The sequence below is a fragment of the Taudactylus pleione genome, unplaced genomic scaffold (genome assembly GCF_031769625.1).
Source record: "Taudactylus pleione unplaced genomic scaffold, aTauple2 ptg000607l, whole genome shotgun sequence".
Lineage (NCBI taxonomy): Eukaryota > Metazoa > Chordata > Amphibia > Anura > Myobatrachidae > Taudactylus > Taudactylus pleione.
This window is the reverse complement of record NW_028285009.1, coordinates 1,434,570-1,449,619: the sequence shown is the minus strand read 5'-3', so window position 1 is coordinate 1,449,619 and position 15,050 is coordinate 1,434,570. Positions and strand designations below refer to the sequence as shown.

The 15,050-nt window shown below is 48.9% G+C and overlaps 1 protein-coding gene across 1 annotated transcript in view; it reads right to left on the bottom strand.

Moving 5' to 3' along the window:
- The window catches only part of SLC25A20 (solute carrier family 25 member 20), a 31,984-nt gene extending 27,423 nt beyond the window's left edge, over positions 1–4,561 (bottom strand). Inside the window, exon 1 of the mRNA XM_088453986.1 lies at positions 4,258–4,561. Coding sequence (XP_088310112.1) covers positions 4,258–4,362 — 105 coding nt within the window. The 5' untranslated portion in view covers positions 4,363–4,561. The remainder of the gene's footprint in view (positions 1–4,257) is intronic.
- Between the last annotated feature and the right edge of the window lie 10,489 nt (positions 4,562–15,050).

Sequence of the window (15,050 nt, the reverse complement as noted above, 5' to 3'; positions counted from 1 at the left end):
GGTAGGAGTTCCCATGGGAACGCCTCCGTCTGGGCAGCCACGCCCACCAAAGGGGGCGTGCTGTCAATCACCATCGACAGCACGCCCCCTTTGGTGCGAGACCCCGGGTCTTGCGCATGCGCACGACGGAGCTCCCTCCGTCGTGCGCATGCGCACTTGGGCACCATCGACCCGCTTGCGAGCGTACAGGGCTCGCGAGCGGGTCTGAATGAGACCCTTAGGCCCTGATTCAGAGCCAGACGCTCTGACAGAGAGCTCGCTCTGAATCAGGGCCGGGCTATTTTTTTTTTGAACGGCCTCCTGGCCGCTCGCATAGCTGTGGGTGACCACCCACAGCTATAGCGAGCGGGCAGGAAGATGGTCGCGATGGTCAAGACCATCGCGACCATCGGGCTTGCGACAAGACCCTTGTGGTAGGGTCTCGTTGCCGCAAGCCCCAGAGAGATTTCGGCTCTAACAGAGCCGAAATCTCTCCCACTGACATCACTCGTGATGTCAGTGGGGCCATCCCCAATTGGAGGCATTCACATGGGAACGCCTACGTCTGGGCAGCCACCCCCCCGGCCTGCCCACCAAAGGGGAGGTGCTGTCACTCAACATCGACAACACGCCCCCTTTGGTTTGAGACCTGGAGCGACGGTTTGCCCGTCTCTATCCGTGTCTTGCGCATGGGCACGATGGAGCCGGCTCCGTCGTGCGCATGCTCACTGGGCCACCATCGGCCCGCTTGCGAGCGCATAGCGCTCGCGAGCGGGTCTGAATCAGGCCCTTAATCCCCAAAACAACATTTCTGCTGCATTTCAACCCTGCCACAAAAGGACCAGCTGACATCATGTCAGTGATTCTCTCGTTAACACAGGTGAGAGTGCGTTGACAAGGACAAGGCTGGAGATCACTCTGTCATGCTGATTGAGTTAGAACAGACTGGAAGATTTAAAAGGAGGGTGGTGCTTGAAATCACTGTTCTTCCTCTGTTAACCATGGTTACCTGCAAGTAAACACGTGCAGTCATCAGTGCTTTGCACAAAAAGGACTTCTCTTCAGGAAAGGATATTGCTGCTAGTAAGATAAATCAACTAGGCTGTTTTAGCGGGGCGCTGCGCCCAGCCCTCCTTCAGGAGGACAAAAAGCGTCCAGCCCTCACAGCCCACGGGTGCCGTCCTCACCCGTGGGTTGCAGTGTCCCGTGGGTGGCAAAATGTGCGGTGCCCCGGTCACCGCCGGTGAATAGACCCTGGGCGCATGCGCCCGGCATCTATTCTGTCAGCAGCGCTCCGGGGCTGCCTGGCGTGTCCTTAAGTGCCAGGCACGCCCCCAAGAGTGACGAAAAGGTGACGCGTCTTATAGACACGCCCCCTTTTCAATGGCCACGCCCCCTTTTCGGGTGCGCACGCATGCCTTCTCTAGCTCCGGTGCCCTGCCTGCCGCTGGGGCTAGAGTGAACACTATCAACCATTTATCGGATCATCAAGAACTTCAAGGAGAGAGGTTCAATAGTTGTGAAGAAGGCTTCAGGAAGCCAAAGAACACCCAGCAAGCGCCAGGACACTCTCCTAAAGTTGATTCAGCTGCGAGATCGGGGCACCACCAGTGCAGAGCTTGCTCAGGAATGGCAGCAGGCAGGTTTGAGTGCAACTTCATGCACAGTGAGGTGAAGACTTTTGGAAGATGGCCTGGTGTCAAGAAGGGCAGCAAAGAAGCCACTTCTCTCCAGTAAAAAAATCAGGGACAGACTGATATTCTGCAAAAGGTACAGGGATTGGACTGCTGAGGACTGGGGTAAAGTTATTTTCTCTGATAAATCTGCTTTCAGATTGTTTGGGGCATCTGGAAATACGCTTGTCCGGAGATGGAAAGGTGAGCGCTACCATCAGTCCTGTGTCATGCCAACAGTAAAGCATCCTGAGACCATTCATGTGTGGGGTTTCTTCTCAGCCAAGGGAGTGGGCTCACTCACAATTTTGCCTAAGAACACAGCCATGAATAAAGAATGGTACTAAAACATCCGACCAACAGCAACTTCTCCCAACTATCCAACAACAGTCTGGTGATGAACAATGCCTTTTCCAGCATGATGGAGCACCTTACCATAAGGCAAAAGTGATAACTAAGTGGCTCGGGAAGCAAAACATCAAAATTCTGTGTCCATGGCCAGGAAACTCCCCAGACCTTAATCTAATTGAGAACTTGTGGTCAATCCTCAAGAGGCGGGTGGACAAACAAAACCCACAAACAAGAATGTGCGGTTATCAGTCAGTATGTGGCCCAGAAGGTTATCGACACCATGCCAGGGCGATATGCAAAGGTCTTGAAAAAGAAGGTTCAACACTGCAAATATTGACTCTTTGCATAAACTTAATGTAATTGTCAATAAAAGCCTTTGACACTTATGTAATGCTGTAATGTTACCTCAGTATACCATAGTAACATCTGACACTTATGTAATGCTGTAATGTTACCTCAGTATACCATAGTAACATCTGACACTTATGTAATGCTGTAATGTTACCTCAGTATACCATAGTAACATCTGACAAAAAGGTCTAAAAACACTGAAGCAGCAAACTTTGCGAAAACCAATACTTGTGTCATTCTCAAAACTTTTGGCCATGGCTGTACACCAGACTTGTAACAGATCATTTCTTAAACTCTGGCAGCAAATTCCCCCTATACTTACTGAGAGTCCCATAAATCCCCAACTGCACCTCAATTTATACTCTAGTCCTGTTGTGCAGGTCGTTGGAAATCAATAGTAGTAGTTTATCTTGAGGTATATATATATATATATATATATATATATATATATATACACACACACACACATATATATACATATATACACACACACACATACACACACAGTGTTCACTCTAGGTGCAGGGTGCTGATCAGAGAGGGAATATTTTAATTTTGAAGGGCAACATTTTAGGCCTGATGTATCACTACAGCTACAATAGCTGTAGCATTGCACTACATTGAAAATGTTGCCCTTCAAAATTAAAATATGCCCCCATTAGTGATCAGCACCCTGCACCTAGAGTGCACACTACACACACACACTTTGTTTAATATGGTTACATTGTTGCTGTGACTGCTATTTGTTTTAATGCACAAAATGTGTAATAAATCTTATAATAATATCAGACCAGCCACCTCTGCCTGCACCCTCACTCGCAGACCAGCCACCTCTGCCTACACCCCCACCCTCAGACCAGCCACCTCTGCCTGCACCCCCACCCTCAGACCAGCCACCTCTGACTGCACCCCCACCCCAGCCACCTCCGCCTGCACCCTCACCCGCAGACCAGCCACCTCTGCCTGCACCCCCACCCTCAGACCAGCCACCTCTGCCTGCACCCCCACCCTCAGACCAGCCACCTCTGCCTGCACCCTCACCCTCAGACCAGCCACCTCTGCCTGCACCCCCACCCTCAGACCAGCCACCTCTGCCTGCACCCTCACCCTCAGACCAGCCACCTCTGCCTGCACCTCCACCCTCAGACCAGCCACCTCTGCCTGCACCCCCACCCTCAGACCAGCCACCTCTGCCTGCACCCCCACCCTCAGACCAGCCACCTCTGCCTGCACCCCCACCCTCAGACCAGCCACCTCTGCCTGCACCCCCACCCTTAGACCAGCCACCTCGACCTGCACCCCCACTCCAGCCACCTCGACCTGCACCCCCACCCCAGCCTGCACCCCCACCCTCACACCAGCCACCTCCGCCTGCACCCCTACCCTCAGACCAGCCACCTCTGCCCGCAGCCCCACCCTCAAACCAGCCACCTCTGCCTGCACCCCCACACCAGCCACCTTCGCCTGCACCCCCACCCCAGCCTGCACCCCCACACCAGCCACCTCCGCCTGCACCCCCACCCTCACACCAGCCACCTCCGCCTGCACCCCCACCCTCACACCAGCCACCTCCGCATGCACCCCCCACCCCAGCCACCTCCGCCTGCACCCCCACACCAGCCACCTCCGTCTGCACCCCCACCCACCTCCACCTGCACCCCCACCCTCACACCAGCCGCCTCCGCCTGCACCCCCACACCAGCCACCTCTGCCTGCACCCCCACCCTCAGACCAGCAGCACCCCTGACCAGCCACCTCTGCCTGCAGCACCCCAACTCCAGACTAGCAACCGCTGCCTGCAGCACATCCACCGCTGCCTGCAGCACTGCCCCCACTCCAGCCACCTCTGCCTTCAACGCACTCTCAGGGGTCACTCTAATGTCCGCTGACAGCCGGCTCTCACCTTGATGGTGTCTAGTGGGTGGCCGGCAAAGACCAGGCAGACCCCTCCGAACCCCCCGGCGAAGAAGTTCTTCAAGGGGCTGATGGCTTGCGGCTTGTCGGACATGTTGAGCGCAGAGATCGGAGCCGGTGTACCGAGCACAGTGACAGCCGCTTCCACCACACTGGCCAAGGGTTACCGCCTCAACCTTTGCCCCACTTAGCCTCACAGTCCGAATGGACCAATCACAGAGAGAACTGCCTGTGAATCGCCGCACTCTTTGCCACTAACTTTCACCCTTACTTGCTGAGTGACAGCTGTTTCCACCTATGGTCGCGCTTGCTTTCCTAAAGCCCCGCCTGCGTACTGTAAAGTACAGAAATCCGCTGTGATCACTAGAGGGAACAGTGAATAGAGTCATTATGTCTCTTATTAAGGTCCATTGTTCTGGAGGCAATTACTTTGGTAGCCAAATTCAGACGTGGAGTACGTAACTTCAGGATTGTGCTCCACAATAAATGATGTGATGAACTTCAAAGGAAACGGGAAGATAGTGTTTTTAGTGCGCCACAAATCGCTGTATTAACCAGCTAAAATATACTTACATTTAAATCAAGTTTATTGAGTTAGCCATTATTTTTATGTTCTCTTTTAGCTATATATTGTTCAACTACTTTTGAACCTATATTTTGCCCAAATACCCATGGTTTACCACATAATTATTATTATTATTATTAGTTTATTATTTGTTTATTTATTAACAGTTACTTATATAGCAGAGAATATACCATTCGCTTTACAAGTGGGTACATCATTTATGATAAGAAATTACAGACTTACTTTAATAATCACCTCTTGGTTAAAAAAAAAAAAAAGATTTTTAAGTATTTTTGTTTTATTGTCCTTTTTGTCTGTTTAACTAAAGATTACTAGTAAAAAAATCATACTGTCAGCCACAGCTCACACACACTTGTAATAGCAGCAGACGCTGGATGATGAGTACCAGGACGATATGTTGGGCCGACTTTTCATACAGCGGGTACACATTAGAACGACGTGATGAACAATGGAACGATTACTTGAATGGGGCCACACGCGATATCGTCACATTTGATGAGCAGCACATCAAACGACGTCAAATGCGACCGCAGGAGCACGCACATCATGCATACACACTGCACGATATGCACAATATGTCGTTACGATTTGTCCAAATCGGTCAAATCGTACCGACATCGTCCCATTGTGTACCCAGCATGAGATAAGAAGACACTAATCACAGGTGTCAGGCAAGCTGTATTCTCTACAGCTAGGGGTCCAACAAGGAGTTGCTGAGAGTCGACCGCAGAGGCTGCAGAACCCGGACAGTAGTCATAGTGACTTGCGGCAAATCACTGTTCTTGCCCAGAAACTCATTGGTGGCCTCTCCAGCTGCAGTAAAGAATAAAGGGGTTTTGATTTACAATTCGGGGGAGCGGGAGATTAGAGATTGAAACAAGATTCTCACACAGGATGTGGGTGGGTAGGCAACTATGCGTTAGCTGTGGGGGCCAAGTCCTGTAATGAAATCTGACAGCCTAGCAGCCCCCATAGAAAAGTATAAGGGCTGATTCTGATGTTGGAAATTGAGGGAAAACGGCATGCTCATGTCCCTTCATGGTGCACTCAGAGGATACTTAATATTTGTGGGTTCCCCTCAAAAAGACCCGCATATATTATTTGCTAAATAGGCTCTTTTGGGGATTATTTATTAAAATGTGCATCCAGATACCCTAATATTAAGAATTATTATAGTTATACAGTATATGAGGGCAATAATGATTCTTATTTTCACCAGAATGTACCAATTTCAATCGCTGATAAGAGCCCGTCCTGGCAATCAGGAAGAAGTAAAGTGATTAAATGCCTACTCTCCTGGACGGTGTGGGAGACTCTATTTTTCGGTTAGTAGGCCGCAACCCTGGAGGAGTGGCCAGGTCTCCTGCATCCCGCTACTTCCTAGTGAATTTGGGCAGGATGGGCAGATAATACCGGGAATCGCTGGTCCGTAGGAAGGAGGTGGGGCTAAAATGATGTAAATCGTTTTATTTTAACTTCGGCCACTCCCCACAGATGCGCAATTTGCTGCATTTTGCTGTGACTGGGCCTAATGATGTGATAGTTTGGCTCCACCCCCTAAAGTGGTATGCTGCATCGCCTCTCTGGGCTTCTCCTGGAGAGGAGACTTTAAAAGTAGGTAAGTATAGTTTACATCCACCAACGGACCCCCTTGCGGCTAATGCGCTTGTGCGGCTTTCCAGCTGTGAAGGCTTTTAGTGGACATGAGGAAAGCACTGGCACCTTAAGATTATCAGACCAAGGGGTCTATTTACTAAGCAGTGTTAGGAGACAGAGTGAAAAGTGATAAGGTGCCAGCCAATCAGCTCCCAAATGTCATCTCACAGGCTGTGTTTGAAAATGACAGTTGGGAGCTGATTGGCTGGCACCTTATCACTTTTCACTCTGTCACCTAACACAGCTTAGTAACTAGACCCCCAACTGATGAACTAGTTGGCTGGTTGGAACAAAAATCTGGCAAAATATGGGAGCAAATTAAAATTGGCAATTTGCTCCCATACATTACCTGATTTACATTCCAACCAGCCTATTAGTTGGATGACTGGACAGATAATCCCAAGGTGTATGGCCAGCTTTACGCTCGATTCGAGTAATCAAGCCTCCCAGATACCACCCGATTCCCCACTGTAGTGGGCAGCCTAGGGGGGTCTATGATACAATTCGTGGTGGATTGCATCACCTTAACCCTGCCCTCTGCTGCATTTTGTCAGAATCGCAGCATTGAGCACCAGGGGTGGGAGGTTGGGTGCAGAGCTCTGATCACGTGATAAACAGTGCCACGCCCCCTCTACCGCCAGCCCCCCCCCCCCACCCAGAATGCCGACAAGTATGAGCGACCTATCTTCTAAGAATTATGGTAGTTGCACATGGGGGACATACAGTAGATCCTATGCAGCACGTTCATAGCTGATGTATAGCAAATCCTATTCCTTCACCTCACGTTACCTCCCCATGGTGCAAACAAGGATGACGTCTTTTAAGTTCATTAGGAGGTTTCCATAGTAATTAGAACCGGCCAGCCATTGGAGCCTGTTACAGGATTATGGATGTTACCTGGTTACCTCAGGATAAAGCAAACAGAACTTTTGCTTAAATGTAATTGTGTAATGAAAGCTGCTATCTTCTGTTTCCTGCTAACTTCATCTATGTCAGTGTTCGCGTTATTATATTTCCATGCTGGCTAGGTCGGGTTATGTCCTTCATTGTCAATAGCTGCGATTTATAGTATATGCAGCAAATAAAACCTGAGATATTATTGCATAGCACTGGTTTAATAAACCTGCAGCTGTATAGGAGGTTTGTAGCAGGAAAAAGCATAAATAGACTGAAACATGACCATGTGGCTCTAATGCCATTGCAGCAAGAATACTTCACATTTCTACACCTCCCCTATAATATGTTTCACAACCAGCGAAGCTACTTTCTGGGCACCAGTACTACAGGTGTGGGGGCATGGTGCCAACCTCTTGTTAATACCAGTGTCATGCGTAAATAGTCGTCGCTAAAGGGGCGTGGCCACACAATCTTGGCGTCATGTCTGCACCTCCTGGGTACCCTGTACCTGCATTCCCCATAGACCGATGTCTACGATGTCAGATATCTCTATTTTTTAATAAATAGGCTCCTTAATCCATTAATCAAGATGTTCCCAAACTTAGGCCCTGATTCAGCAAGGATCACAAAGAAGAGATTGCACGTACCTGGCCGCTGCGAGAATATGCAAATTAATGCATACGCACGGCAATCGCAACACAAGATGCAGACGCCCAGCACTACATAAAGCCAGCCCACCTCCCTTTACTCTATGCTTGATCAGTACGCATGCTAGCGAAAACATCGGGAACCATCGAACCCATACGCACAACTGTGGGAGCCCTAACCAACCACAGGATTGTGGCAGCTTCCTGTGTACATCGAGACTTAAAGCTGCCTATGCCGCCGCACAAGCTTAATTATGCATGCCCGTGGCACCATTCAGATGCACAGGCACGCCTGAGTTTGCCCGAGCACCCCCCCGTCACCACCCACAAACGGCAATTCCTGTCAATCAACTGGAGGTCTCTCCGTGCTAATTGCATATGCCGTGCGAACCCTTACTTGATCGCAATGACTGGTTCGCGCAGGCGCATTGAGACGCACACACATGCGCAGAGAGACAACATCGGCCAACTGCGAACAAATTCTTACTTGCGATCCTTGCTGAATCAGGCCCTCAGTCCTCAAGGCACCCTAACAGTCCAGGTTTTAAGGATATTCATACTTGACCACAGGTGACTTAATTAGCACCTCAGTCAATTTGATTTACCACCTGTGCTCAACCAGAGATATCTCCCGAGCTGTTGGGGTGCCTTGAGCACAGTATTTGGGAACTTCCAAGTTAATCCCTTTTTCCTTGGTAAAATATCAATTTTGCCAGCTGTACTACACTGGTTTTGAAGTGTGCATGGCCTTTCCCTCTGCTGGTGGTTCAATGAGTTTCTAAATTTATTCATTCAGCCAGATTTGCCCTTCTGTTGGCTCTCCCATGTGGGGGTTGAGCTATATCTTCTCAGGATGTGGGTTCACATATACTGATTGCACTTGCTTTGTATGAGAGGCGTACAGGTGGCTTACCGTTGTTGTCCTTTATTGAATGCCTTTGTTCTTGTGCTCTCATCCATTTTGACCACTGTACAATGAATCATTTGTCCAGAAGATATATTGGCGGTCTATTTAGTGTTGGATATCTCCCCTTCACACAAATCTAGCAAGGCCTTCACATCATCCCTTAGAACTTCCTTGGGTCTAGGATTCTTTATCCTGCTGAACTCTCAAGGAATCCAACAAGAATCCCTTCCACTGTCCGGGTTTGTAGCTTGCCGTGGTCTTTCTTCCAGAATATAACCAACCACTTGTCACCAAAAACTCTGATGCGTTTTGCGCAAAGTTTCTCACTGTGCCAAACCTCAAAGCAGACTTGCCCAAATCTATTCTATTACTGTAGACCAGCCATAGCCGACAGCTCATTCCCTGTCACCTTACAGGTAATTATCAGCCAGAAGTCCTCCGGTGAGATGACTGGTCCAGGCAAGGGGTGGAGATATTTAGCACTTGTCGATCATCGCTACTGCCCTGTGCAAGCAACAGTTAATTACTTGCTCACTTGAGACGCAACGCTAACACTCCTTTACAGGCACTGCAACGAGGATAGCTGAACCACAATGTCCTCCATGCAGCCAGTGAGGTACCTGCTGAGTCTTCCACAGAGGAGGCACCACAGGGCTGCATAAAGGATCGTCTCCCAATCTGAAACGAAGTTCCAGCCATGGATCAGACAGGGAGAGCCGGTAAGTATATTTGCCACTAAAATGGCAAAAGGGTTACAGCAGGCTGGCAGGTATTTAGCAAGCTTGCGCCACCACCCAATCTACATATGCAAAGGGAGTGCGTTGGATGCCCAATGCTCCCGCTAATGTAGGAGAATGTCTCTGTTCATCCAAGGGGCACTGAACTCCTGGTAGGACCGGTCCCTAACGTCTGAAAAGTCACAGTAACTTCAGCAGCCTGCAGTCAACAGGGCTTCATGATGTGCAGGCCATGAGCAAGCCTCACCTGAGTTTTCAGTTCAATTAAAATATTGAGATGAGATATTTAAATATTGATTTAGAGGGGTGTAAGATGTGTTTGGCATGTCGACATTGACCACGTCCACATTAATCATGTTGACACTGATGAAATGTCGACATGATTAGAATGTCACCAAAACGTCCCTGGTGGTCTAGTGGTGACTTACCTGGTATGGCGGGTCCGGGGGCCGATATTGTGTCTGCCGATATTGTGGTATCGACATTATGAATGTCGTCATTGCAAATGTCAATATTATGACTACATCTTGATGTAGGGCTAAGTAGCAGAGCTCACTCAAAATTTGACACGTATGGCCAAGACAGTGTGTGGCACTTTTAAACCTCATAAAGGTGAATTATTATTAAATAAACTTCTTCTGAAGGTGCATACACACGGTCAGATTTGTCAGATGAACGATTGAACGATTTCAACGATTTTAACTACGAACGATTTTTGACTGCATTAAAATGAATGGAATCGTCCAAACACATCAGATGTCAGATATCGTTATCTGACCATCGGGAACGCGCATCGTTCATCTGACAACCATGTCAGATATGTCAGATTTTCCTTCAGATATGAACGACTGGACGATTTTTAAAATCGTTATCATTCAGATCTGAAGAAAAATCTGCGCGTGTGTGTATGCACCATTACCTTTATGTGGTGTGCATTTAAATCCAGTGTTGGCTTTTATTCTTGGTCAGCAGGTGGCGATCTTGCTCCATTAAAGACTATGGGCCATATTCAATTTGGAGCAAAAAGTCCGTTATCGGCAATAATTTATCGCCAATGACGTCATTTTCGCCATTTGTGAGGTGCTAAAAGCCTTTGTAGAAAAAAATGGGGATTAGTTTTCACCACTGCATAGGTGTCGAAAAAAAGTGCAGAATTGGGGTTTTGGGGTGCAGAATTAAAAAAAAGTAGCCTGCAGCCTTTGGAATGTCCCCTTAAAGTAATCTGTGTACATTTTTTTAAAAAAAATAAGCATAGAACACTCCTAAAAAAGTGTTTTTTATTTGGGGGCGAAAAAAAAAAGTTGGGGGGCAAAGTTAAAAACTAGCTAAATTGACTATGGGGGGTCCCCATGTATGCGGCAGGTGTTTTCTAGAATGCAGGTGGTTGAGGCGGGTGGATTTTTGAAGATTTAAAAAAAAAATCTCTTTAGGGACTTCAAAGTATGCTTACACCTATTTTCATGTACCCCATATTTGATGGGACTAGTTATTTTATTTAAAAAAAAAAAAAGCTAAATGCTATTCTTCACCACTTCTTCCAAGACGCATTTATGCACCTGCCGCGGCTGTTTAAAACCCCCAATTACCTTCAGGAGGCCAAATCGGGGGTACCCATATTGATCCCCCATGTCAGACCATCTTTTTGGGGGTGACAGGCTGATTTCCCCTAAAGTGACAGGACTTTTCGATACTTACCTTTCCACCGGGTCTCATTTTCACAGATTCCTAATTGAATACGGGAATAAGCGGGCACACGCCCGTTACTTTATCCCCTGCAAAAACGTTGATGATGGCGAAAAGTCTGACCTCTGACTTTTCGCCTCTAATTGAATATGGTCCAATGCTGAATACTTCATTTACTCAAATGATGGACTTATATCAGCCTAGAAAATTATTTTATTTTTTCTCTCTCTTTATTTCTGTCTGTTGTGATGAAACGTGCAGTACAATTAATAAAATGTGAAAACAACAAAATGAATTATCGTGATCTCACACATACCCACTCCCATGGCTTGGAAATTATCAGGTATAGGGCAGGGTACAGGGGCGTATTTATAATGGGTGCAGGGTATGCGGGGCACACGGGCCCCTGGGTCCACGGGGGAACCCACACCGAGCACCCTGCACCCATATTATACTTACCTCTAAGGAGTCCCACGTCGGCGCTGGTGTCTGCGCTGTAAAAAACGGCTGGAATATGCCACCGTGGCGATTTTCCCGTCGTTTGTGCATGCGAAGTACAGAAAAAGTGGCCGCCATGGCCATTTTCCCGGTGACCTGCACATGTGCTATAGACTGTGGGCACACTCTAGTGCCCAGAATGTATAAGTGCAGCGCTGACTGTGCACCACTCAGTGAGCTGCCGGACAGAGAGGAGGGGCCTGTGACGGAGACTGCACATGGGCCCCATCCTCTCTTGAAACGCCCCTGGCAGGATGTACTAAGCATCGAATCGGCAAAGCGGTACATCCCACCTCTTATTGCATACACACCGGGGTTGATTACAGCAGTATGTACTTAGAAATGCGATTTAAATCACAAAGGACAGCTCTCCCTCTCGGATAGAGGGACGTCTGGGTATAACACCCAAAAGTCCTTCTGTGTATGCACAGATAGACTCGCACGCTGCGGGGGGAGATGGATCTCTCTCAGGGGGGCAGCCCGAAAAGAAGTCCATAGGCGTCTATTGGGTAACGCCACCTGAAGATGATGTTACCCAACGGGACAAAACACCGGAATGCATGCTTAGTGCATATGGGAAATGCGGTACAACCCCTGAAAACTGCATTTTCGGGGGCTTTACCGCATTTTAGTCCACCTGCCCATATAGTATTGATTAATTCTTATCTTAACATCTGTAATATGTGAAGTCCTATTATCCAGGTGTGTAAAGTGAACCCAACATCATACATGCCTACTCTCCTGGAAGTCGCCGGAGGCTCCAGATTTTTTGGGTACCCGCCCGCACACCCCCAGTAGAGTAGGAATTTCTCCTGCATTCCTGCCCATTTCCTAGTGAAGTGGGCAGAATGGGGAGAATTTCCGTGGCGATTGCGGGTCCCCGCGCAGGGGACTTCTCCCAGGGAGGAGAAAAAAAAATAGTCGGCATGTATGCCCAATGCCCAATATACCCTAGTTAAAGCTGTGCTGCATCTTTTATTATAAATTCCCTTTCTTACAGTGGCAACATACTCTGCAGTCCTTGGCCGGTAGAACTTACAATCATATTTTTCTAGCCATACAAATGCTTATTTAGACACCAGCCAATGAAAGAGGCTGCAGCATTGAGAAACCATAAAATCTCCACCGAAAGAGTACACTAGGGACCTAAGTCCCGTAGGGGAGTACCTAACCCTAAGTCCCCCCCCCCGGGGGTGCCTAACGCTACCCCCCCTTCCTCTAGCCTAAACCTAACCTTCCGGGGGGGTGCCTAACCCTAAGTCCCTCCCCCCGGGAACCCTAAACCTAACACACACCCCCCCCGCCCGGCTATCTGCTCTCGGCGCCCGGCGTCCCTTCGATCAGGATGCCGGGCGTCAGTCTCCCAGCGTATGTCTAATTACAGGCGTCGGCATATCGATGCCTGTCTTTAGACCCTTGCCGGGCTATGACAGTCGGGAAGCCGGCTGTTGGGATTAGGTCCGCCGGATTCCCGACTGCATACCCCAGGAAGTGTATTAAAACATTGGTACATCGAGGACAATCGGAAGCAATCGCTGCACTTGTGGTTGCCTTACCCTACCGCAAGCACTGCGAGGACTTCAGTGTAAAAAACAGGCATGTGATGTGTACTATGACGCTGCCTGTCAATTATGCATGCCTCTGAAACGGCGTTGAAACACTCAGGCACGCCTGCGTTCGCACCTCCACTCCCCCGTTATTAGAGTCTTGCCCCTGTTACCACCCACAAACGGCCTCTCCTGTCACTCATTACACTGGGCTGTCTTTGCTGGGCGAACAAGCGGATTGCGATCGCTCCGAGTAGTTCGCGCACGTGCAGAACGAATCGTGCGCATGCGCGGTCACTTAACATCAGCCGCGTACGAGTGAGCGCCCGCTTGCGACCGGGTCTGAATGAGCTCCTAGGTACAATACAGAGAACATATAGATGAGCAATATACAATACAGAGAACATATAGATGAGCAATATACAATACAAAGAGCATTTTAATTACCGATACACAATACAGAAGGCATCTTGATGTCTGAAATATAATACAGAGAGCATCTTAATGACCAAAACACAGTATTTATTTATTAAAAGTAATTTATATAGTGCACACGTAATTCTCCGACTCGCTCGCGTCTGGCTAGCCACTCCCCTGTTACCACCCAGCAACGCCCACTAAAATTGCCTCTCTTTGCATCCAAATTGATTGACAGGGCCGTAACTAGGGTAGTGCAACCTGTGCCATGGCACAGGACACTGCAAGGCAGGGGGCGCTGTTTGGGCCTGTCCATTTTCCTGTTTATTATCTCACTTGTAGCTTCCTCTTCTTTTATCCCCAGCATCTCCTGGCCTCCCCTATCTCTTCCCTGGCCCTTCCCCATGAGGCCATGGCCCTTTTTCAGGTGCACTATCTTATGTCCCTATTTAAATTGGGGGGGTGGGCACCAATGCTCTCTCTGGCACAGGGCACCAAAAATGCTAGTTACGGCTCTGGCCATCGGAACATATACACAGTGCGGCTTGGACGCATACGCAGACTAAAAACATTGCCCGATTGCGTCCGACAACGCCACTGTGTCCAGCGCTGAAGCAGGCCCACTGCTTGTCCACCTATTGGAGAATGAGCTCTCCAGGACAAGGATATTAAAATTTTAATCATTTAATAAAGAGCATTTTTTGACCCTTACTTGCACTAGTGCAAATTTATTTTTGCTATTGCTCATGCATGATATTATGGGCCTGATTCTGCAGCGGCATCCGTGTGTGCATCTTTTGGCGGTCGCCCATCTGCGACTTTATGCAAATGTAGCCACAAAGCCCCTCCCTGGTGTCCGCCCGCTATCGGCATGTGTAGATGCTGTTCTATAGTACGGTGTAACTTTAGATACCACCATCAGTCACACCGTCAAAATCTGCACCAGCCCGATGACAGGTGCAGAATTTCCCCCATGGTGTCCCGCCCCATGGTGTTACCTGATGCGGGGAGGGATGCGCAAAAGGGCGTGGCCTCGTGGGCAAGGAGCGTGAGCACGCGGGCAGGGGGCATGGCCTCGCGGCCCGAATTCCCATAATCCTGTGCTTCCTACCGGAGAGCGTGGGGGGAGGGGGGTTACAGGAGGTGCGGACTGTGTTGTTTGCAGTGCCGGCTCCCTCACAGTTTCAGGAGCCAAGTGCTGCACTTA